The sequence below is a fragment of the Acomys russatus genome, chromosome 23, assembly GCF_903995435.1.
Source record: "Acomys russatus chromosome 23, mAcoRus1.1, whole genome shotgun sequence".
NCBI lineage: Eukaryota > Metazoa > Chordata > Mammalia > Rodentia > Muridae > Acomys > Acomys russatus.
The window spans coordinates 7290544-7314412 of record NC_067159.1 but is presented as its reverse complement, the minus strand read 5'-3'; the positions used below and the strand labels follow the sequence as shown (position 1 = coordinate 7314412).

Below are 23869 nucleotides of genomic sequence, written 5' to 3'. Positions count from 1 at the left end.
TACAGTAGAGTCAAGTGGGAGAGCTGGGACAGTAAAACCCGAGGCTGGAAGGGCTGATCACGTACGTGGTCTCAGTCCCCAGTACCTGCGTGGCAGGCGTGTCAGCACTTGGCAAGCAGAGGAAGGAGGATCAAAAGATCAAAGGTCACCAAGAGACTATCAACGGTGTGGCTTACTTAACAGGAAATATGTTCTTTCTGCTTCAAAAGCTGGAAGTCTCGAGGTGAGGATTTAAGTTGGCCCTTCCTTCCTTCCTTCTTTCCTTCCTTCCTTCTTTCCTTCCTTCTTTCCTTTCTCCCCTCTCTTCCTTCTCAAGTGTCTTGGTCAGGGTTAATAGTGCTGCGAGGAAACACCATGACCAAAAAGCAAATGGGGGAGGAAATGGTTTATTTGGTTTACATATCCATATTGTAGCCCATCATTTACGGAAGCCAGAACAAGAACTCACACAGGACAGGAACCTGGAGGCAGAAACTGATGCACAGGCCATGGAGGGTGCTGCTTACTGACTTGCTCCCCATGCCTTGCTTAGCCTGCTTTCTTATAGAACCCAGGACCACCAGCCCAGGGATGGCACCACTCACAACGGGCTGGGCCCTCCCCCAATCAATCACTAATCAAGAAAATGCCCTACAAGCTTGTCCACAGCCCCATCCATCCCATGGAAGCATTTTCTCATCTGACGCTCCCTCCTCTCTCAGATGACTTTAGTCTGTGCAAGATATAAAACTATCCAGCTCACGAAAGGACACAATTTCAGTCTTTTACTAAAGCTGAATAGTTTTCTGTTGCATGTATATATATGTGTGTGTGTATTTTTTTTTTTTTTTTTTTTTTTTTTGGTTTTTTTTGGTTTTTTTTTTTTTTTTTTTTTTTTGGTTTTTTTGGTTTTTTTTTTTTTTTTTTGGTTTTTTTTGGTCCACTCATCCACTGGTGGACATTTAGGTTGATTCCATATCTTGACTCTTGGTAGTAGTGCTATAATATATATATGGATGTGCAGCTGTCTCTGGCTTTGGCATTTTGGTGTCAAATCCCTTGGGTATATACTCAGTAGCAGGGCTGCTGGATCATGTAGCAGGTCTGATTTTTCATAACAGCTGGACAATTTATGTCTCAACAGTGTACAGGGTTCTCTTTGCTTTGCATCCTGGCCCACACTTCACACCTTTAATCTCTCTGGATGATAACCATTTTGACAGATGGGAGGTGCTAGCTTTCTGTTTTCATTGGCAGTTTCCTGGGGACTAGTGATGCTCACTGAGCATGTTTCCCCTGTAGCAGTCGGCCATGTGCATGCTTTCCTTCAGATCGCTCTCTCGGTTTGAGTGAAGGCAAATGCACTTCACTTTGATGTCTTTGTAAGTACCAGAAGTGCCTTAGAACCCCAACTTCTGATGGGAATAGTATTTTTAAACTCGTGCATTAGGTTTCCAGTCAGTTTTACCATGGACTTTGGGAGTGCGTGTGTGGAAAGCCTTTTCCCTAAGCTCAGTCAGGTAAGGAAGAATTTCCCTCTTTGAAGAAAGGGAGTTCCATGTGGAGCTTTGTAGTACAATCTGCCAGAAGCTCTGCTTCCATCTACTCTGCTGAGAAAACAAGGCTCAAGGGTTGGCAGTTTTCTAGTTAGCCAAAGAGCCAACAAGATTTCACATGGCGGTGGAGTCCTTTGTAAAACAAAGTTCCCGAGTCTCTTTATAAATTTAACAAGCATATTCTACTACGTATAACTACATAGTCTCCAGGTTAAAAGAACCACGCATGGTTCGCCAACTTGAAGATCACCCTATGCTTTGAATGTATGTTGCTTTCTTAAGAAAGTGAAGCATGTCCTTGAAATTAACATTATATCTCTTCAAGTGTTCCTTGGTAAATAGATAGAAGGCTCTTGTGTAAAATTAAACCTAATTGTGAACTCTCCCTCACTTTTTATTTCTCATCTTTCCCTTACTGAGAAGGGACTTTTCAACAAAGCAATTATACTCTACAGAGTTCCTTACAAAACAACATTGTAACTTACATTCCTTTAACTATAATCGGTGTATGAAATAAAAAGCTAGAATTTCAGATTTCCACAGCATTCAACAAATCTTCATATCTATCCTTTCTATTCTGGTCCACGTCAGTATCAGTTATTAATAGGTCCCTGTTCTAGATTTTTCCTGCAAGCATAATAACAACTCGACTTTAACCTGGACCTAGTTTCTCTCCTATAGTCACAGCACAGATGACATATGACACCGGTGATGGAGGGTCCCCACATGCCAGCTAAGCAGTCACTTCTGTGTAAATACCAGCTACATGTTCCTCTAAGTTAATTCAACCTTGACACTATCTTAGTGTCAGACTTCACAGACTGAAGGCTCAGCTCTCCTCTTCACGGGTCAATTGTACGCTTCAGGTAACCACGGGTTTTCACCTGTGCTTCTGATCGATCAGGTATACGCTGGTGCTCCCCCGCCTTCCTCCTTGCAGAGCTCAGAGAGATAAACTTACTGCTTTATTATAAAGGCTTTTTGCAGAGGCCACAGTGGGAGTGATACACAGGTCAAGGGCTGGGGGAAGGACCCTGTCTGGGTGTGCCACATTCCAGGAACTTGCCCTTGTTCCAGAAGCTCTCTGAACCCTGCCCTGGGCAGTTTTATGGAGGCTTCACTGCACATGTGTGATACGGGGACACCCAGTGTAGGAAGGTGATTGGACAGAAGAGTCTGTCTGTCCAGCTTTCCCTGGCCTCTTTTGTGCAGCATTCCTGCTTGCTGGGTGTGGGCAAGACTGGGGGTTTTATGGCCTTCTACTAGACAAGGAGGGTCAGAGAATTTCTTTAAAGCCAGCTCCAAAAGAGAAAGGCAGCGAAAATTAGAGCGAGTGGCCAAAGACAGTTATGAATGAGGCCCAATACAAAATCATAAAGTTGAGGGTTTTTTTCTTTTCTTTTTTTTTTTTTTTTTTTTTTTTGGTCCTTTTTAAACCTGAAAATATGGCGTTGCCAGTCAAAATTTGGACACATCTGTAAAAAGTTTTCAGGATCCATCCCGGGGAAGAAAAATTCTGATTTTTTTCTGGCTTCCTTTGGAGAAGGAAAAGTCCACTCTTTTGGCCTGCCTCCTGGAAGGGAAATTTCTTTTGTGTTGTCTGCCCTGGGGAAGAAGTCATGAGCCAGGAACCCAGGAGAACATCATCCTATCACAGTTGTCTGGCTTCCTGGCATGTCGCCTCACCCAGCATCCTTCCCATCCTGGCAACCAGAAGCAGAACAATTAAAAGCAATCCAAAGCAGACCACACCACTCTTCTCATATCTTCTTACTGTCCTGTGAGTAAATCCCACATTCTTCCTTTATCCTTGAATGCATCTGTGACCTCTCCCCTTCCTGAACCCATTTCCCAGTTCTCTCAGCTCTGGAGGCATGCTCTGGGCACATCGGCCTCACTTCCTCATGTCATGTGTGAGACTATGGGATCTGCAGATTGTCTGGGTCTGTGAGGGTCATATTCCTTGTCATTTGACCTCTGCTCTCTAAGGCAGGCTTTCCCAGCCCTTGATCTTCCGTTCAACTGTGTCCACCTATCACTGCATTCTGTTTCTCTCCTGTTTCGTGGGTAATAATTAACCTCTTGAATTATTTACCTTGATTGTCTCATGATTGTTTTACCTGTCTCAGGCTTACTGCCTTTCTTCCTATAAGAAGGAGGAGCCTTGTGAGTCTGTCCATTGCTGTAAAAGAGCACTTACAGTCACACCAGCTCATCATCCATTCTGTGTATTTGGGGGGAGTAGATGGATAAAGGAATGTGTGCCAGCTGAAAGACAGGAGCCCAGCTTGATGAGAGGCATGCGGCTGGGTCAAAACAAAACAGGTCACCTCAGAGTCTGGGAAGCTGTTGTTCTGGGTGTTGGATAGGTGACTCCACCCTAGCAAATCATGGCTAGCTTTAGGCAGGGTTTTGTAGTTAAGCTAAAAGAAAAAAAAAAAAATACCTGTAATCCCAGCACTTGGGAGGCTGAGGCAAGAGCATTATATGGTGAGACCCTGTCTTACAAAACAAGCCAGGAAGGAAGAGGACAACCATCAAGGGCCTGTTGATCTCTCCTATTGCATCGAGTGTTCACTGTGTTCTGCTTTGTTAAATGAGCTTGTTGCCCGACCTTCCCTTTTCAAAGCTGCTGCTGTTGACCTTTAGACCCTGCCCCCCCCCCCCCCCCCCCCCCGGGTGTAAACTTGGCCTGGATTCACGTGGTCATTTGCAGGTAAGTAAGCCGATGCGCAAAAAGATGTGCTTCTGTGTGGAACATACTACTGATGTTGGACAATACATTTAGTTTAACTGACATAAATATTTCCATGTTATTGCACTTGTCACTTGACACATTTAGGCATTATTATCATGCAGATGACAAGTAAAATGTTAGACAAATAAAAAACGCTAATCAAATATGAAGATACAACATTAACACTGTTAGGCTAGTGATGGTGGATTATTTGCATGTACCACACAGCATGGTGGTATGCGTGGTGTGTGTGTGTGTCGGGGGGGGGGGGGGCTGTTTGGTATCTTCTTCTATTGCTTTCCACTGTGTTTTTGTGGACAGGGTCTCTCACTGATTACTGACCCACAGTGTCAGGGTTACAAGCATGGCCATAAATAGCTTTTGTTTGGATGTTGGAGTTCAGAATTTGGGTCCTCATGTTCTTATCCAGTGAGACCATTTCTCTGGCTCCCTTGCTTGTCTGTCTGTCTGTCTTTGTATTGGACATTGAACTTAGGACCTCATTCATGGTAGGTAAGTCTCAACTACTGAGCCACGTTCTCAGTCCTCTTTTTAAAACCTTTACTGTTGAGAACCCCGGACCTCATTAAGTTGTCCAAGCTAGCCTTGAACCTGTGAGCTTCCTGTCTCAGCTTCCGTCGTAGCTGGGTTGCAGACCTGCCTCATCACTAGGCCTGTCTAATAAAGATCTTGCCGTTCAGAATGTGAAAAAGTCAGGATGGGTCGAACAGTTGGCAGAAGATGACCATGGGATGTGTGTGTGTGTGTGTGTGTGTGTGTGTGTGTGTGTGTGTGTGTGTGTCTTGCATAGAAGGTATTCACACTACCATATGCTCTACCTCCGCCACCATAATCTTGTTTTTTTCAACAGTCTTACTATGTAGCTCAGCCTGGTCTGTAATTCACTATGAAGCCCAGGCTAGCCTTAAACCCTGTGATCTTCCTGTCTCAATCTCCCAAATACTGGGATTAAAAGTATGAGTTACACACTTAACTTTGAAAAATATCATATTACAATAATTTATAGCAAAAAAAATGAGGCTAAAATTTCAGGTATTCTGCCTAGAAGGTAAATATAACACCTGTCTGTCTGCTCTATGCCCCCTTAATATTTCATGTAACTGATGATGGTGTGATTTACCACCACTAGAATTCGGGCTTCCTGCAAAGAAAATAGTGAGACTAAAACTAAAAGTGATCCCTGTATTCTTTCTAGACTTGTACTGCTTTGTTGCTGAGCCCCATATATCTGGGCACATGATTTGCACTGACTGAGAGGGGAACTCTGATATGAAAAAGGAGGAACCCTGGGTCATATCACAAACGTTGGATTTGTGCTTCGTTCTTAAGTTTTCTACTAAAAGGGCAGGTTTATTTAACTCTCATTAGGCATATATCACAATATCATAAAATACACTTTTTACTTTTTGCTACCCGCCTGCCCCTCCCCCCGCCAACCCTCAAAAGATAGAAGCAAATCAGTGTACCATATTTGTGGCAAATACTATGACTTTCTTCCCTAAATAATAATCTCATCCTATTAAAAAAAAAAAAAAAAAGAGTTTAAAAAATGTGTATATGTGTGTAAGTATCTGCATGTGTGAATGCAGGCACCCACGGAGCCCACCAGAGGGCAGCAGATTTCCCGGAGCTGGAGTTACAGGTCCTACTGAGCTGCCTAACATGGGTGCTGGGAACTGAACTTGGATGGTCTACAAGGGTAGTACACCCTATTAACTGCTGAGCCATCTCTCTTCAGCTTGGCTCGGCTGTTGTGCAACCATGTACCTTCTGAATTCCAGAGGCTATGCTAGGTATACAATGCAAGTTTATCACCCTCAGCAGAGACTGGCTTAGTAAAATCATTCGGGCCTTTGTGGCCAATCAACTAGAAAGGAAGACCTGTTGGGGGGAGCATTTGCAGAAAACATTCTTGAGGTACCAAAAGGAGATGCTGAAACTTCTTCCCTCCTTAGGACATTGTTGCTTGAAGATGTGATACTTGGACCCCTGATCGCCATCTTAGCACCTAACATGTGTTTTTCATATAAAACATATTACTCTAAATTAGAGATAACCCAGAGAAACTTTGGGAAGCATGAAATTTAAGTTATTTCTTTTTCTCTCTTTTCTTCTTATCCTCTTCCTCTTCCTTCTTCTCCTTCTTCTTCTGTTTTTGTTTGTTTGTTTGTTTGTTTGTTTTTGGGGGACAGGATTTCTCTGTATATCCTCAGTTGCCCTGGACTCACTTTATAGACCAGCCTGGCCTCAAACTCACAGAGATCTGCCTGCTTCTGCCTCCCAAAGTGCTGGGATTACAGGTCTGTGCCACCGCACCTGGTTGTGTTTGTTTCATTTATTTGTGTGAGGCCCAGCTTCATTTTGTTTGACTTAGTAATATACTCTTATGAAAAATCGTAACTCTTAATATAACCATTAAGTTTAGGAAACAATGATAAACTTGAAAACAATTTGACTAACCAGGGGTCATTTTACAGAGAAAATTTATGTGACATCTGTGACTATGTAGTAATTTCCAGAAGTGTCCTATCATCAATAGCTCTCTTAGTAGGTAGAATATCAAAGAATAGGGGGGAAACACCCCACCTAAGATGGATGATATTTGCAGAATTGGAGAGGCAGCCAATGATGCATTTAGCCTTATTACAAACATTGTAATATAGCACAAGCCAAAGTAACATCTTGTGGAGTGTTTGCTATGCCGTCTATGCTGAGCTCTTGGCTCAGCTGCAGACACATCTCACAGCAGCTCAGTTAACTGTTGTTACTATACCTGTTTTGCGAATGGGGAAACGGAGGTTAGGTGACAGGAAGCAGCTTGCTAGGAAATAAGAAAAGCTGGGAGGTAAGCCTGCCTCTGTAGCTGAGCTTCCCAATCACGGCTGCTTTCTGCCTGAGAATCAATTTATGGTTAAGACACTCTGCAGATGTTGGGCGACTATGTAAAAAAGGAAAGAAAGACATACAGCAGGCCCACATTGCTGGGTGACTACGGAACAACTACTCCTCCCCTCCTCTCTCAAGAGGGACTTCTGCTTTGTTGTGATCAAGTTAGTGGACTGTTAGCAATTGCATTTCCTTTTGCCAGTGACTGGTCTAAGGTGGCCATGAGACCATTTTTCTAGCCAACCATGGTGGCCACAAGCTAGACAGGATTTTTCTCCTTCATAAAAATCAGAGTAACATTTCCTTACCCTCCTCTCTTGCTTCATATAATGACCCCAAAGAGGTGACAGGCTTGGATACAATGGCAAAGAGTAAACACAAAAGAGCCCCAGTCCTTGATAACAGAGCTCTTCCTGTCCAACCAGTCCTGAAACTACCGACACTTAAATTTTATGCTAAAAAGGCAATGAATGACACTTACACGCTAAACTACTATTTGTCAGATGTTTTGTTCCTCGCTGTCAAAGCCATTGGGAACAGATACAGCTTAGGCAGAGAGATGTGTTTCAGAGTCTCAGCAAAAAATATAGATGATGTGAAGGGCGATCCGACTGAGTTCTTATCCAAGAATTTATTAGCATTAAGTAGCTGTTCATAAAACAAATCGAAATTTATCTCAGATGTGGGTCAATCTGCATAATCCACATGATGCCTGCAATAACTATTTCTCCCATTGCCTTCCAGATGCTGGGTTTCCTCTACCCACATCACGAGTGTGAAGGGCATCAGAAGCCATCTGGCTTCCAATCGACGTGGCCAGAGGGAGCCACAGCAGGATGGAGGGTGGTATTATAGAAATCTAGTTTCTCTCTTGGGTGACTGCACAGCAGACTGCAGTCAAGGACTGCCGGTTACAGTTTCCTATCTGGCAGCCTGTCCGCCTGGGTCTAGATAAAGGTCCCTTCTCTGACTGGCAGGTCCCAAGTCTGCAGCTCCTTGGCTCCACTTCGCTGTGGTTTCTTGAGCCCTGCCCACATTTGGTGTTTTTAATTCCCTAATTCAATGGTGTGAAGGAAAGCACTGCAGCTGTCTGAAGCTTGGTCCAGTCTGCCGAGCTCCTTAGAGTTTAAAATAAGGGCTATCATTAAAGGGAGTCAGAAAGCATGCCCTGTCACAAAAGTGAGACAAAGTGCCCCAGCTCAGAGAAAACACTTTCCTAGAAATCCTGGAAATCTACTTGGATGAGGTGGGATTTTTAAGAACGGAGGGCATTCCAAAGACAAGAAAGAATGCGTCCAATAAAGGAGGATAAAAAGCTTAAATGTTTCTGAAAAATTAGAGCTGGGAGAGATCTGCGGTCTGCTCGGTTCACAGACACTTCTCCAGTCACCTTCTTTACAGACAAGCAGACACGAAGCAGAGATCTGGCCAAGGTCAAGCCACTGGTGTCAGAATTTAGCTGGGCAGGCAGGCACCAGCCTGGCTTTTAATCCTCCTGCTTCCCGTTTTCCTCAAGTGATCCGCTTGTCAGTTTCTTCCTGTTAAGCTGCAATCTCCTCGAGAGCAGGATCATTGTTTTCTTCCTTCTTGGAGCGCATTAGCCAGTAAAATTAATGATCGTTACTCAGCTGGGGATGCTTGTTTCAGACAGGCTGCCTAACTTGCCTGAGATCACACAGCATTCAAACACTGGGCTGTATTTTAGCCTCCATCAACCAGACTCCGAATCCCTCACCTCAGTGATCGTTTAAGAACATTCGTTGAACAAATTAACAAACCCCAAAGCGTCGAATGCGTGTCAGCTGTAACAGGCGGGTTTAGGAGCTCCGCCACTCTGGGTAGCTGGGGACTGGACTCTTAGGATCCAAAGAAAAGCACTTCCAGGCTCGCAGTCCGGCTCGGGCTCCGAGGCCCCGCCCCTTGCCCAGATCGACACGCCCCACCTTGGGGACTTGGGTCCCTTTCAACATTCGAGTTTCCCTTGGCTCCAGGCCCTGGGCGGAGGGCCTCTCCCCGCTAGGCGACCTGTGCCCGCTCCCAGACCAGCCCTCTCTCTCTTCCCTCCCCTTTCTCCCTCCCTCCTACTCTAAACTTCTTTTTTCTGCCCCCTCCCTCTCTGAACTTCAGTCATCCTAGTGCCCGCCTCCTTTCCTCAGATCAACCAATCAGAGATTAGTATGCCCGCCAAGGACCCGCCCCCAGCCTGCCGCAACCCAATCCACGGCGCGGAGTCGAGAGCTGGGCGCGTCCTTCGGAGCTTGGGCTGGTGACGGCAGCGCGCCGGGCGCTGCGTTGCGGGAGGGGGCGGGGCAGGGCCGGCGAGGGCGGGGGAGGGGCCGAGCGGGGAGGAGGTTGCGGCGGGTTTGAAAGCGCCAGTTTCCTGGCAGCCGGGGCAGGCGTTGGTCTCGGCGCTCCGGCTCCGCAGCGGCCGCGCCGGAGCAGGCGACGAAGCTCGGTGCGCGCGTCCCGGACGGAGCCTCGCGTCCCAGCTGCTCCCTCGGCTCCCGCCCCTTTGCCTCAGCCTTTCCCGCCGCCGAGCGGGCGCCGAGCCCCGGCCGTCGGCGCTGACCCCGCCCGGAGACCCCGCCGGCGCCGCCCGCGGGGCGCGCGCTCCCTCGGGCTCTCCCCAGCGGCCCGCGTGGAGGGGCGGCTCGCGGCGGCGCGCGGCCGGCGGGCTGAGGCGGGGGGTCGGCGGCGGGGCCCCTCTGGCCGGGCTGTGCGCGGGGCCCAGAGCGGCGCCGCTGCCGCCCGCGCGGGGGCTCCCCATGGTGCAGCGGAGGTCGGGATGTCGAAGACGTTGAAGAAGAAGAAGCACTGGCTCAGCAAGGTGCAGGAGTGTGCGGTGTCCTGGGCCGGGCCCCCGGGCGACTTGGGCGCCGAGATCCGCGGCGGAGCCGAGCGCGGCGAGTTCCCCTACCTGGGGCGGCTCCGCGACGAGCCTGGCGGCGGCGGAGGCACCTGCTGCGTGGTCTCGGGCAAGGCGCCCAGTCCCGGCGATGTGCTGCTGGAGGTGAACGGGACGCCGGTCAGTGGGCTCACCAACCGGGACACCCTGGCTGTCATCCGCCACTTCCGCGAGCCCATCCGTCTGAAGACCGTGAAGCCAGGTGAGCTGTGAGCTTGGGGACCCGGTCCTCCTCGTCCGGAGTCCCCGGGGAGGGGGAGGGGGCGGGGGCGGCGCCGGCGCCCGTGTTTCCCATTTTTGCGGCTGGTAAAACTGAGTTCAGGTTGAACCCACAGCTGTGTAGGCTGTCAGGGAATTGCTACTAGGAGCTGGCTATCTTAATCCATCACGGTCTCCCACCACAGACAACAGTTTCTATTTGTATTTGTTTTTTTTTTAACCTAGAGAAGGCCATCCCTTTTCGGTTCCCCTTTGTGGAAAAGGTCTTAGGATGGTAATCTTTTCTTTGGAGCGGATCTGCGTCTTTCTAACGGGGGAGAAAGGGCTTTACTGTGGAGACTTGTCGCTGGATGGAGTGCCCAGGTTACCACCGAAAGCTCTCGGGAGGGCTCAGCTGGCCCGGTGCGTCGTGCACAACCGCAGACGTCTGGGGGCTGGCAGTCCAACTCTGTGGGTCTAGGTGGCTCAGGTGTCTGGGTGCCGACGAGGTACAGTGTGTGGTATGTGGCAGTGGTACTGTTGGTGTAGTCTGGGTTTGGAAGGAAGACCTAGGTGCCCAGCCGAGCAAATACCTTTGTAAAGCTCCCGAATCTATAGAAAAAAGAACCCTTGTTTCCCTGGTGTCTTTGATGCTCGTAAAATGTGCTGCAAAGCACGTTCCGCTTATGACATACTCGCGGGTTGGAAAGCATTGATCAGACTGCGTACAGTCTGGTCTGGTAGTATGTAGTAAGTTTTCTTACGAATTTGTGAGTGAGAACATTGTTGGTCCTTTCCGTATTGGTAAAGCGTGGCTCTGGCTTCTGAGATGGTTCGTAGACAAGAGCATTGTGATTAATCATCGTTGTTAGAAAACAAATTGTTTCTGCTGCACATAGATAGGGTGCATCTGAAAACATGGGGCTGCCAAACCATGACCTGGGCTAGATTTTGGGTTTCCCCTTTAACTACAAAATGCTAGAAAATTCTAGAGGAGACTTAATATGTTCTCTTCCTCTTCAGCTTACTTTAGGAATATCTCTTTAGTCATTGAGCTAATTGCAGCGGATGGTTTGATGCAGTATATGTGTGCTGTGGGTATGAACACAGTCTTATTTTAAACAGAGGTTCTTTTCATATAACCTATTCTATCAGACTGTTAAGATTTGTGGTTTTGTGAGTTTTTCTTACTGCTAATCTCTAAAACTTTGTCATACAGCCTTTTCTCTAGGTTTTTGAGGATTGTACGATTTTTAACTCTTTAACTTCTAGAACCATATGTGGAGGGTGGACGGAAGACTTTCCGGGCTGTAATTTGGCCTGCTGGTTACTGTTCGAAATATTCAAAATACTGTACAGACAACATTTACTAGCCTAGGTACCGCTTAGATCAGTGGTTCTCAACCTGTGGGTTGTGACCCCTTTGGGAGATTGCATATCATATAGCCTACTTAACAGATAGTTACATCTCAATTCATAATAGTAGCAAAATTGAAGTTATGAAGTAGTTATGAAGTATGGCTGGGGGTCACCACAACATGAGGAACTGTATTAAAGGCTTGCAGCGTGAGGAAGGTTGGGAGCCACTGCCTTAGATGAAATTCCTTGAGCCAGCAAATAATGGGAACATGTACTTCACTGTGCTGTTTTGTTTTGATGAGTTGGGGCATTACTGAGAGAATAACTGCTTAAAAAACCAGTTACAAAGTTAATAGGTTGTTGAGGAAGCTGATATGTTCCAAATCACTGTAAGATGGCTCCTTAGTAAATACCAGCCTGCTTTACATGTTACACACCTTTCATCTTTCACATAAAATTGGAGAAAATACTACGGTGTTTGGGATGCTATGCAGTACCATTAGTTAACTGTACTGGTCAAACCTTCTGTGCCCCCGAAAGTAGTCAGTATTTTTGTATTAATAAAATTTTGCTTTCTTGGCAACCAAAGACACTGTTCTACTTTAAATATTTAGCCGGAATATAGGGAATAACGGGTGTTAATGGCTGGGCTACAACTTAATAAGAATTCTGAATGTTGTACTTGCTTTATAAAATATGCTCAGCATTGATAATTTGTAGTGGATACCACTATTTCTGTGTCATCTGAGGTTTAAAACTGTTCTAAGCAATAAATATTTGTTAGGTAGTATATCAAATGACCTTCTTAAATGTCTTTTCTTAAAATAGCATTTATAAAAAATACCAAGGGTTTTGTAGGTTAAACACAAACTTTAAGTACTAGAAATTAAGAACTTGAAGAGGTTGTTTATAGAGCTTTGGATTTAGTTAAAAACAGCACAAGTGTGTGTCCAGAGGATTCTGGATTCTGTATGGTTGTAATTCATTTAGAGAAGCATGAAAATACAGTGTAAAGTGTTCTGTCCCTACACCCATTTTATCTAAACTTTGCAAAAGAGAGGACATTTTAATGTAAAGCTTTATATAGTAGACTTAGCACTCTTGACTGGTAACTCTTTGTTAAACTGTATTCTTGGCAGTCATTAGAAGCTAACACAGTGAAAGAGTAAACGTAGCCATTTCTGTAAGATTCCATGCTAAAGAGGAATGATCTCATATTGTCTTCTGACAGTTAGTGGCAGATGGATGAGCTGGGTGTAGACATGGCTGCAGCAGCTCTACTTCCTTACTCTAACCCTTTTTATCCTGCAGATGCTCAGGGGAGCTCTGTCAGTGCTGTAATGCAGGGATTTAAATTCTGTCTTAATTCTGATTTTCTTAACTTCTACATTAGAGTTGTATTTATTTTCCTTTGTTGAACTTTATAATGGGTAATTGAAAATAGTTCTTTTAAATTTGGATCGTACCCTGAGATAGAGAGTTTATTATTGGTTTAGTATTAATACAGTACTTAGAAATCAATACTTAACATTTACAGGTGAATCTTTAGTCCCATTCATTGCTCGGTCCAATTGGTCACCAGTTTCTTTGTTTTTTTTTGAGACAAGGTTTCTCTGTGTAGCCTTGACTGTCCTGAACTCACTTTGTAGACTAGGCTGGCCTTGAACTCACAGAGATCCGCCTGCCTCTGCCTCTGCCTCCTAGTGCTGATTTTACAAGTGTGTGCCACTGAACTTGGAGGTCACCAGCTTCTTAGTTGTGATCTGTGGCTTTTGTTTTTGTTTTGTTACTGTTATTTAAGAGAAACGCTGTCATTTGAATTTGAACTTCTGAACTTTGGACCACTGGTGAAACCATTTATGGTATAGTCCTGTTTCTAGGACAAGTGCCTGTGATTTACATTGGAGTATATTCTTAAACAAGTTTCATTTGGATTAATATGACAATTAGTTAATTTTGTTCTAAAATTCTCTCAACTGTGAATGTGTAGAGTTTTAGAATACATGAGTATTTGCTTCTTAGTACACCTTTAAGTATTTAATCAGTTGTAAATTATACAGATTTTATTCTAGTTAAAGAATAAATATTGCATTATAGTTTAAGTACATTGAAATCATTTGTGCTAATTTGTTATGTACACAGTGTATTGGACTACCTTAATTCTACTACTGTATCTAGGGATGAAAATCACAGGGAACATTGTGTTTAATGCAGTTAGCTGTGTGTTTAATGAGTAATTTGAATCAGAGTTTATAGCATGTTAATTAAATGCAGGTAAAAATGCTCACCACTGACTCAGGGATTATAGTGTCTAAAGGAATTTTGTTAAAATGAACTCACCTCTAGAAATACATTCCTCTTTAGTGAAGAGGCTTTACTGGCTGCTGTAAAATAATGTGTATGATAATGCAAATAATAAGAACTCTGCTTTATTTCTCAGCTCTTGGATCTTTTTGTTAGTTATTAGTGTAGTGGGTAAGTTGGAACATCATTGAATTTTGCTTAAGTGGTTTAGTATCCAAAGAAGAGAAGAGCAAAAGAAATGAGACTTAATTGCTAGACTCCTAGGTTAGGAATAGCACCAAGTATTCAATATCTTTTTAGCCAACAGAAACTAGAAATTAGATGAGGCAGCCCTTTTGTTGGAGAAGATTGTATCACATTTTGATAAACCTTCACTTGCAACATTCTTGCTTTTCCACATGTTGATAGCAGTTTTTTTCTCCATCTTAAAGGCCTTAATTTAGTGGAACCTGGATTCCAAGGATTAACTAGGGAACAGATGCCGCACAACAGAGTTGGCAAGCTGATTCTTACTACATTGTTAACATTTCTACCTAAAAACTTTCTGCTCTATATCACTTTGTAGGAGCACTATATCCAAGCGTCTCTCATGTATTTACTTTGGTTACTTTTCTAGTGTATCCTTCTGGCTGCCTTATTGATTAATGTTGCCTGTATTATTAGGGTTATCATTGCTGAAACACCATGGCCAAAGCAACTTGGGAAGAACACATTTTATTCAGCTCACACTTCCACATCACCATATCACTCAAGGAAGTCAGGACAGGAACTCAAATAGGACAGGAACCTGGAGGCAGGAGCTGAGGCAGAGACCCTGGATGGGTACTGCTTACTGTCATATGGTATCTTTAGGGTATAATCCCTCAAGTCCTTTTTAAAATTTTGTTTTGTGTTTTGGGACTGTGTTATAGGAGAATAGAGAATTCTCCCCTCCCTTCTTCATCCTTTTCCTTTCCTCATCCTTCTTCCATTCTCTTCCTTTCCTTGATGGGCCTTTTCTTGCTGTGTATCCTTGGTTGGCCTTGAACTTGTACTAAATGTTCCTGCCTCAACTCCCAAGTGCTAGGATTAAAGTTGTGTGCTACCACACCCAATGATTGCAGTTTTGAACCACTCTTTCTCTATCAAACTCTACTGATTTTAAAGTGAATTTTTGGTCGTTTGTGGTTTTCTTTTTCCCTCTGTGACAGGGTTTCTCTGTGTAGCCTTGGCTGTCCGAGACTCACTTTGTAGACCAGGCTGGCCACCAACTCACAGTGATCTGCCTGCCTCTGCCTCCTGAGTGCTGGGATTAAAGGCATGCGCCACCATATCCAGCGGTCCTTTGTGTTTTAACAATAGGTAAGAAATTTGGTATTAAAGACTACAACTGTGCTACCTTGAGTTAGCTTTTTAGAAATGTATACTGACATATTGAAAAATAGGTCTTCAGATACTGCATTTGGTAGTGAGGAGTGGATACTCTGACCATGCCACTTGCTGATGGGGATGGGCTGCTGCTCAGTGTGGAGGCCAGTGCTTTGGGGACCTGCTTGTGGTGGAAGAAAGGCACACCCACTCACTGCTCTTCTGCCCTGTAAGGATCAATATTATTCTAAAAGTTGTCTGTGAAAAGCTGTTTTTAGTTTATAAAGAGAAAGTGAAAAATCAGCGTACTGAACCTGCTCCCTCCTCAAACACCTAATGATGTCCCCATAGCAGCTAGCACTGGCCTTGTCAGATGAGTCAGACATGGTATCTTTAACAAGCACATAAAGTCATGAGAGCAGAGTGATTCACTGATAAAGAATTCTTATGGAAAAGGTTATTTACTCATTTTATATTTTTTCTTACTATTTAAAACTCATCAGAACAGATTTAATATGAATTTTGGTGAAAACTAAACTTAATACTTGTTTCTGTAGTGTGCTATTCTAAAAAGTTACTTTGAGATGGGTGGGGTACCCTTGAGTCTAGTTTCTTGGTACTCTGAAGTGGGAGGATTAAAAATTAAAAGCCAGCCTGGTTTACATAGTAAGGCTCTATCTCAGTGAGAGGGAGACTCAAGAGAGAGGGAGGGAAGGGAGAGGGAGGGAAAGACTATGAGAATATTTTAGCAAGGATTTTTGGTTCTTGAGTCATTACAGAACGAAGGAGGAAATGAGATAAATAAAAGTATCTTTTAAAAAGCCCTTACATTGCTCACCAAGTGCTGTTTTGTACACTTTTAGAACGAGTCTTCCATACCACCCATGTTGGATCACTACTGTGTTTTAGTTGAACACCGCCTTAAGTGATTTGCTTGCAAAATGAAATACTAAGAAATTCCTCTCATGTGGTATAGGTAGTGAAACTTTGGGTGTGTGTGTGAAGTAAGAGAAAGGTTTCATTTGTTTTTGTCTTTGTAGAGTTCTGATCACTTGTCTTTATTTTCAGACTTGCCTGTTGGGGAAGAAATTTTGAAAAAATTTGCATTTATCTTAGGTTTGAAAGATTGATAGGTTTTGGTTTAGTTGAAAAGTAACATTTTTAGTAGTAGATGAGGCAAAAAACACAGGGTAAGAAAGTGCACTCAAAAATATCCATAGTTTTTATATGTGTGCACATTAAAAACACTTAGTACAAATACACAAATTATATTATATAATTGGAAAATAGGAAATTCTGTTAACTGTTTAAATATAGAGATAGTTTTGTTTTGAATTATTCTTGATAATGTTCTCTAAATTCTAACTTAAAATATGTTTCCTTCTAATAATAACACCGCTGAGGTGTTTAATGATATTTCTGTCTTTAGATTAGTCTCATTCAACACATAATATAGTACCGCAAGTATTCTTCTTTTGCCTATAATGTACTTGAAAAAATTACTGTTAGTACTGATTGTTTGTAGATAATAGGCTTATTTGGGTTGCTGTGGGGAGACCAACAAATTTTATGGGAAAACAGAATTTGTTAGTATGGTAAAAAGGGAACTGAAAGCAAGAGTTCCATCTTAACCCTTGTTTGACTTAGCCAATGGTGTAGACCTTTAGCGACAAGGCTGGTGTTATTAATATAGCTGTTTCTCTACTGTCCCAGCGATTTTATGCAGCAGCTGACTAGCACAGCGGTTCTGAGGAGCAAGCCTTCCTCAGTTCAGCCATTCCAACACAGCCTACATCCTGGGAAAGGGCAGACTGGGTTAGTAGATTTAGTTACTTTGTTTATTAGTATCTATTAGATGTTGTTTAGAGATTTAGACATGTAAAGGGTTACATAGATTTGTGCTACTGTCACCTTTGTTCAGAGAAACTTCTTTTTCCTAGACACAGTGGTGACTGCAGAGCTGCATAACTAGTCAAAGTGATGAGAACATGTTATGATTGAGTGCTCAGCCATATATGGGACGGACACACACACACACACACACACACACACACACACACACACACACACACACACACACACACACACACCCATCCCCTCCACGGCCCAGGGAACATATGCAAAAAGAGGCAAAGAGAATGTAAGAGCCAGAGGAAGCGGGGGCTTGGTATAGAATGCTGACTTCTGGGCATTGCATGGCATTGTGCTCTTGAATTCATAGTAGCTAGCATCTTTGATAATCTGCACAAGATTGGGTTTGACTACATCCCATGGTGGACAGAGGAACCCTCTGGAGGCCCTACTCCTTCCTGGGCATATATACAAACTAATGGCTGCTAAGTAAGTCACAGACATTCTTCAGAGGTGGGACCACTTGATACAGTGCCCATGCTCCTGTAAACAGCCCTTCATCCCTGTTTTCATTCTTTCCTCCTCCTCCTCCTCCTCCTCCTCCTTCTAATCATGAAATGGGAAAGAATTAGAAATTATGCTTGAAATGAATTTTTAGGGTCTATTCTGTTCAGAAAGACAGAATATTTCTTCTGTGCTAAGTAGTTTTATGTCTACTTGACAAAAGCTGGAGTCATTTGGGAAAAGGTAACCTCAAGAAAATGTCTCACCAAATTGGTCTCTGGAAAAGCCTGCGGTGCATTTTCTTGATTGAAGATTGATGTAGGAAGGCCCAGCTCATGAGTGCCATCCCTGGGCTGGTGGTGCTGGCAGTATAGGAAAGCAAACTGAACATGCCTGGAGAAGCAAGCTGGGATGCAGTCCTCCCCCATCACCTGTTCCAGGGTCTTGTCCTGTCTGAGTTCCTGCTCTGACTTCCCTCAGCGATGCTGTGGAAATATAGGCTGAAATACCACCCCACCCCCAATTGGTTAAGGTTTTACATAACAGTAGAAACCCTAACTAAAAATACCTTCTTATTGTCTTGGATTTGCAATACAGATAGTAACGAATTTACTTAAAAATTCTGGTATCTTATCTAACTCTTTGTTATTGCTATGTTTTTTTGCAGCGAGTTTAAACACTTTCCTTTCAGAGAGTTTGTAAGTGGCTATGCCAATGACTATTCAAAAATTGGATTTTACTGTACATGGTAATATTTAATAAAGTAGTTTTATGAATTGAAAATACATTAAAAGGGGGAAATAAGTTTTTTTTATTAGCAAATAGCTTATCTTCTGAACTTAAATAGAATAGCTTTGTTTTATAACTGTTAGAACTGTGTTTGAATAGAGTAGCCCTAGAGAATGTTGTTCTTGCCGGGCATGGTGGCGCACGCCTTTAATCCCAGCACTTGGGAGACAGAGGCCCGGTGGGTCTCTGTGAGTTCGAGGCCAGCCTGGTCTAAAAGTGAGTCCAGGACAGCCAAGACTACACAGAGAAAACCCTGTCTCAAAAAAGCCAAAACAAAACAAAAGAATGTAGCTCTTTGGATCTAATTAGCCAAACTACTTATACACAGGAAACTTGTGATAAGTAGCTTAGATCTCAGCAGGAAACGTAAACAACAAAAACAACAGCAAAACAAAACCTAGTTCACATGTCAATTTTAAGAATTCTGTAGCCAGACATACAAGAAAGGTAGCTCTGAATCTTCTAGAAATAGGGGTCATTAAAGCATCTCATCTTTTTTTATGGTGTCCAATAGCAAATCATGCAGGGGCTTTGAAGAGAGAGCAGTGGTGTATAGTGACTGGACTAGTTGGGATCACATGTCTGCTTTTGTAGCTAGGTATAGGTAGCACACTATACCAAAGCAGAACTCCAAGATGGGAGAGAGGGAGAGGAGGGCGTTCCTCAAAGGAAGGGATGCTAAGCGGACAACATGGAGCATGGCCTCTTTTAAAACACTCCTACGTTGAAGCCAAGAGCTGGATATAGCTGATATAAAAGTAATTTAAATAACAACAAAACCCAGATACAGGCTGTAGAACAAAGCTGAGACTGATTTTATCAAATATTTTGCTCAAATATTATTACATTAGATGTTTTTAAATCTGAAAATTGCTTTTTTATAAAAATTTAGATGTTTGGTTGATGAAATGGCTCAGCCGGTGAAAGTGCTTCCCACCAAGCCTGATCCCACCAAGTTTGATCCTGAGACCTGAATGATAGAAAGAACCAGCTCCTTCTTAGGTTGTCCTTTGATGGCTACATACATGCTGTGGCATGCAGTTGCATGTACATACAAGCCCTCTCCATCCTCTGGAGTATATAGGCATGCAGGCACAAATATATGCAATAATTTAAAAAATTATATGTTTAAGTGTTTTGCCTGTATATTTTTTCTACCTTTTTTTTTCACTTTTTAAAATTAATTCATTCATATTACATCTCAATTGTTATCCCATCCCTTGTATCCTCCCTTTCCTCCCTTCTTCCTGCTTTCCCCCTACTCCCCTCCCCTATGACTGTGACTTAGGGGACCTCCTCCCCCTGCATATGCTCATAGGGTATGAAGTCTCTTCTTGGTAGCCTGCTGTCCTTCCTCTGAGTGCCACCAGGCCCCCCCATCAAGAGGATGTGGTCATATATGGGGCACCAGAGTTCGTGTGAAAGTCAGTCCCCACTCTCCACTCAACTGTGGAGAATGTCCTGTCCATTGGGCAGATCTGGGTAGGGGTTTGAAGTTTACTGCACGTATTGTCCTTGGCTGGTGCCATAGTTTGAGCAGGACCCCTGGGCCCAGAACTGCCCGTCATAATATTCTTCTTGTAGGTTTCTAGGACCCTCTGGATCCTTCTATTTCCCCATTCTCCATGCTTCTCTCACCTAGAGTCCCAATAGGATGTCCTCCCCTCTGTCCCACTTTCTTGGTAGGTGAAGATTTCATAGGACATGCCCCTTGGGCTAGTGTCCAGGTATAAGTGAGTATATACCATGTGAGTCTTTCTGCTCATGGGTTAACACACTTATTATGATCATTTCTAGTTCAATCCATTTGTCCACAAATTTCGGGAATTCCTTGCTTTTAATAGCTGAGTAGTATTCCGTAGTGTATATGTACCACAGTTTCTTTATCCATTCTTCTACTGAGGGACACTTAGGCTGTTTCCATGTTCTGGCTACTATGAATAAGGCTGCTATGAACATGATTGAGCATATGTCCTTGTTGTGTAGTGGAGCATCTTCTGGGTATATTCCAAGGAGTGGAATAGGTGGGTCTTGAGGAAGCCTTATTCCCATTTTTCTGAGATAGCACCAGATAGATTTCCAAAGTGGTTGTACTAGTTTGCATTCTCACCAGCAATGAAGGAGTGTTCCTCTTTCTCCACATCCTCAGCGGCATGTGGTGTTGCTTGAATTTTTGATCTTAGCCATTCTGATGGTTGTAAGATGGAATCTCAGAGTCGTTTTGATTCGCATTTCTCTGATGACTAAAGACATTGAGCATTTCTTTAAGTGTTTCTCAGCCATTTGATACTCCTCTGTTGAGAATTCTCTAGTTCTCAGCCCCATTTCTCAATTGGGTTATTTGGTTTGATGGTGTTTAATTTCTTGAGTTCTTTATATATTTTGGATATTAGCCCTTTGTCAGATGTAGGCTTGGTGAAGATCTTTTCCCAGTCTGTAAGCTGTCGCTTTGTTCTTTTGACAGTGTCTCCTGCCTTACAGAAGCTTCTCAGCCTCATGAGGTCCCATTTATTAATGGTTGACCTTAAGGCCTGGGCTTTTGGTGTTCTGTTCAGGAAGTTGTCTCCTGTGCTCCAGGCTCTTCCCCACTTTTTCTTCCAACTGATTTAGTGTCTCTGGTTTTATGTTGAGGTCTTTAATCCACTTGAACTTGAGTTTTGTACATGGTGACAAATATGAGTCTACTTGCATTTTTCTACACGTAGACATCCAGTTGGACCAGCACCATATGTTGCCCAATTGTGCCTTTTAATTATGATCTCATAGAAGTTATACGTAGGGGCTGGAGAGATGGCTCAGTGGCTAAGAGCATTGGCTGTTTTTTCAGAGGTCCTGAATTCAATTCCCAACAACCACATGGTCGCTCATAACCATCTATAATGAGATTTGGTGCCCTCTTCTGGTGTGCAGGCATACATGCAGGCAGGACACTGTATACATAAAAAATACTTTTAAAAAAAGTTACACATAGGTGAACTTACTCAAAATAGTTTATAATGTGGTGCCTGTTTAATAACCAAAAAGCAATTTGGTAGACTTTGCAGAATAAAACCTGATTTTCTTTGTTAAATATATTTTTTCTTCTGCCTCTGTTGGACAGTGGAGATACTTCAAGAAAAAGTGAAGGGCTTCAGAACCAAAGTGGGATGGGAGCTCATTGTACACTGTTTTTAAATTTTATGCTGTTTTTATATTCTAATTGCAGTATTAATGTTTCCATCTTTTATAATATAAGTTGATTCTATTTTTGAGACAGGTATCGATCTTTTTGTTTGCAGTTATATCTCCTGAGTAATTATAGCCACCATCCCTGGCTAAAAATAATACTTTAAATATTATCTTTATTCACAGAAGGGTTTTTCCCAGTGTCATCTGATATTTAGATATTTAGTAGATATTAAATATTCATAGATTTATTACATATACAGGGATTGTATGTACAAATGAACATCCTAAGCTGGGTGTGGTTGCACATATTTGCAATCCTAGTACTTGTTTGATATGTAGGCAGGAAGATCAAGAATTTAATGTCAGCCTTTGCTATGTAGCAAATCTGAGCCCAACCTGGGATTTGTGAGACCTTGTCTCAAAAACAAAATTTCCCAAACACCCCACCAGTTCTCCCCCCACAAAAAAATCCCAATAAAACATGAAACATAGTTGGATTGGGTATGATTTGCTGATAAGAATCAAAACAGGGACTTATTTTTTAGATGAGTTTATACCTTCTAGGTATGTCTTTTGTCCATATTTGGAAAGTTACTGCTTCTACTTCAGAAGCCTGGAATGACTAGAGTTCTTCAATGTTAATTCCATGTTTTGATGAATTTAGCTATAGGATTTGTTTCAACAATCCATTCTTATCTCTGTTCACAGAACTGTGTCTTATCTCATTTCAGTAATTTTGGTCAGAATATTTTGTCATTATTTTATTATTTTAGCTTAGCAGTTCTATTCATCAATTTAAATATTTGACTTAGGATGGGATACATACTAATGAAAATTTAATTTCTTTTGAATAGAGTTAGAGCTAACCAGAGCTATTTTACGATGTAGTACTGATAAGTAAAAATGACATTCCACTTCCTTTGGGTGGCAGCCCCATGTTCCGACCACTGCGGAGCAAATCTAACGCGACTCTTCTGCCTTGAGAACTTGTCATGGCGTACTAGCTGACCTATCTGATATTGTTTATATGGACATAAGTGCTGGCATTCACATCTTCCTGTAGACAAATTAGGAACTGCACCTCCCTTTATATCCAAGGAAAGTGCGGGTCAGAGGATTAACATATCAGGTTCTCACTGTGAGGAATGTGAACAGGAGCATCATTAGGTCTCCATTTTTCCCTTACTGGGTAGAATATTATTAGTTTGTTATGTCTGAAAAAAGCTGCCTTCCCCTACAGTTTTGAATTGTGTGGGCGTTAAATATAGTAAAACATTGGGTAGATACTAAAATAAAAGGTTCATTGTTTGAATCTGCTTCTAAACAAAGTTTGTAGTACAGTTTAATTTGTTCATCTAAACTGAAGATTATTAATCAAATAGAAATTAGTCTAAATTATTGCTACATCTATAAGTTAATGGTTTAAGCAGTTATATTGAAAACCTAGATATTTTTTAGAATGAACTTACTTGGGACAACTGTATACTTAATACTAGAATTAGTGCCTTCCCATATTTCTTGTCTTGTTGTAAAATTTGCTAATTAGGTAGGTGTTAGCACTCTTATCTGAGACCGATAGCTTAGAAATGTTATAATGAATGTAGGATTGAATATATTTTGAAATTAGTGGTCTTTTATAAGTATGCAGATTCTTTTCAAAGTATATTTTGCTTAATAAAATTTATCCAATTTAGATAGAAGAATAACTCATTGTATTCAAGCTGGCCTCTCTTCTGCAGGCTTCAAGAACTCCACACTAATATGGATCCTTTGAAGAGGCAGTTCAAAGCAGCCTGCAGTGTTGCTACCTCTTGTTCTTTGTGCTGTTAAGTATTTTGTTTGGGCTTAAAGGTCGTCATGAACTGGAAAGAACTGCATCAATCCAGTCAGTACCCTGACTCCAAAGATAAAGAAGTTGAATCTTAGCAGTGACAGAGTATGGACTAGAAACCAGATCATCTCATTTCTTTCACTCTTTTGGTCTTTGGTAAAGAATTCACAAAATATTTTGATGAAAACTTGAGATTACTTAAGGAGTTTGTATTCTTTTAGAATTAACTGTTATGTGCTGAACCAGTTTGTTGAGACTGTCTGCATTCATGAGTGTGATTATACACAGTGGTTACCCAGAAGTTGGAGCACATGAAATAATTTAAATTATTATATCACACAAGTTTTCTGGGCATTTTTAGCCTGACATACTGCTGTAGTTTATGGTTAAGATTTAAACAATTATAAAATTTTTAGCTGATGTAATAGTTGAGT

General features: G+C 42.5%; 1 protein-coding gene across 3 annotated transcripts in view; it reads left to right on the top strand.

Moving 5' to 3' along the window:
- The first annotated feature begins 9887 nt into the window (after positions 1–9887).
- Magi3 (membrane associated guanylate kinase, WW and PDZ domain containing 3) overlaps positions 9888–23869 on the top strand; it is a 201113-nt gene continuing 187131 nt past the window's right edge. For 2 of the 3 annotated variants that reach the window (XM_051165926.1, XM_051165928.1), the window contains exon 1: positions 9889–10286. In XM_051165926.1, coding sequence (XP_051021883.1) covers positions 9965–10286 — 322 coding nt within the window. In that variant the 5' untranslated portion in view covers positions 9889–9964. Of the gene's footprint in view, positions 10287–23869 lie in introns of all 3 variants that reach the window. The other variant, XM_051165927.1, reaches the window with a different exon arrangement.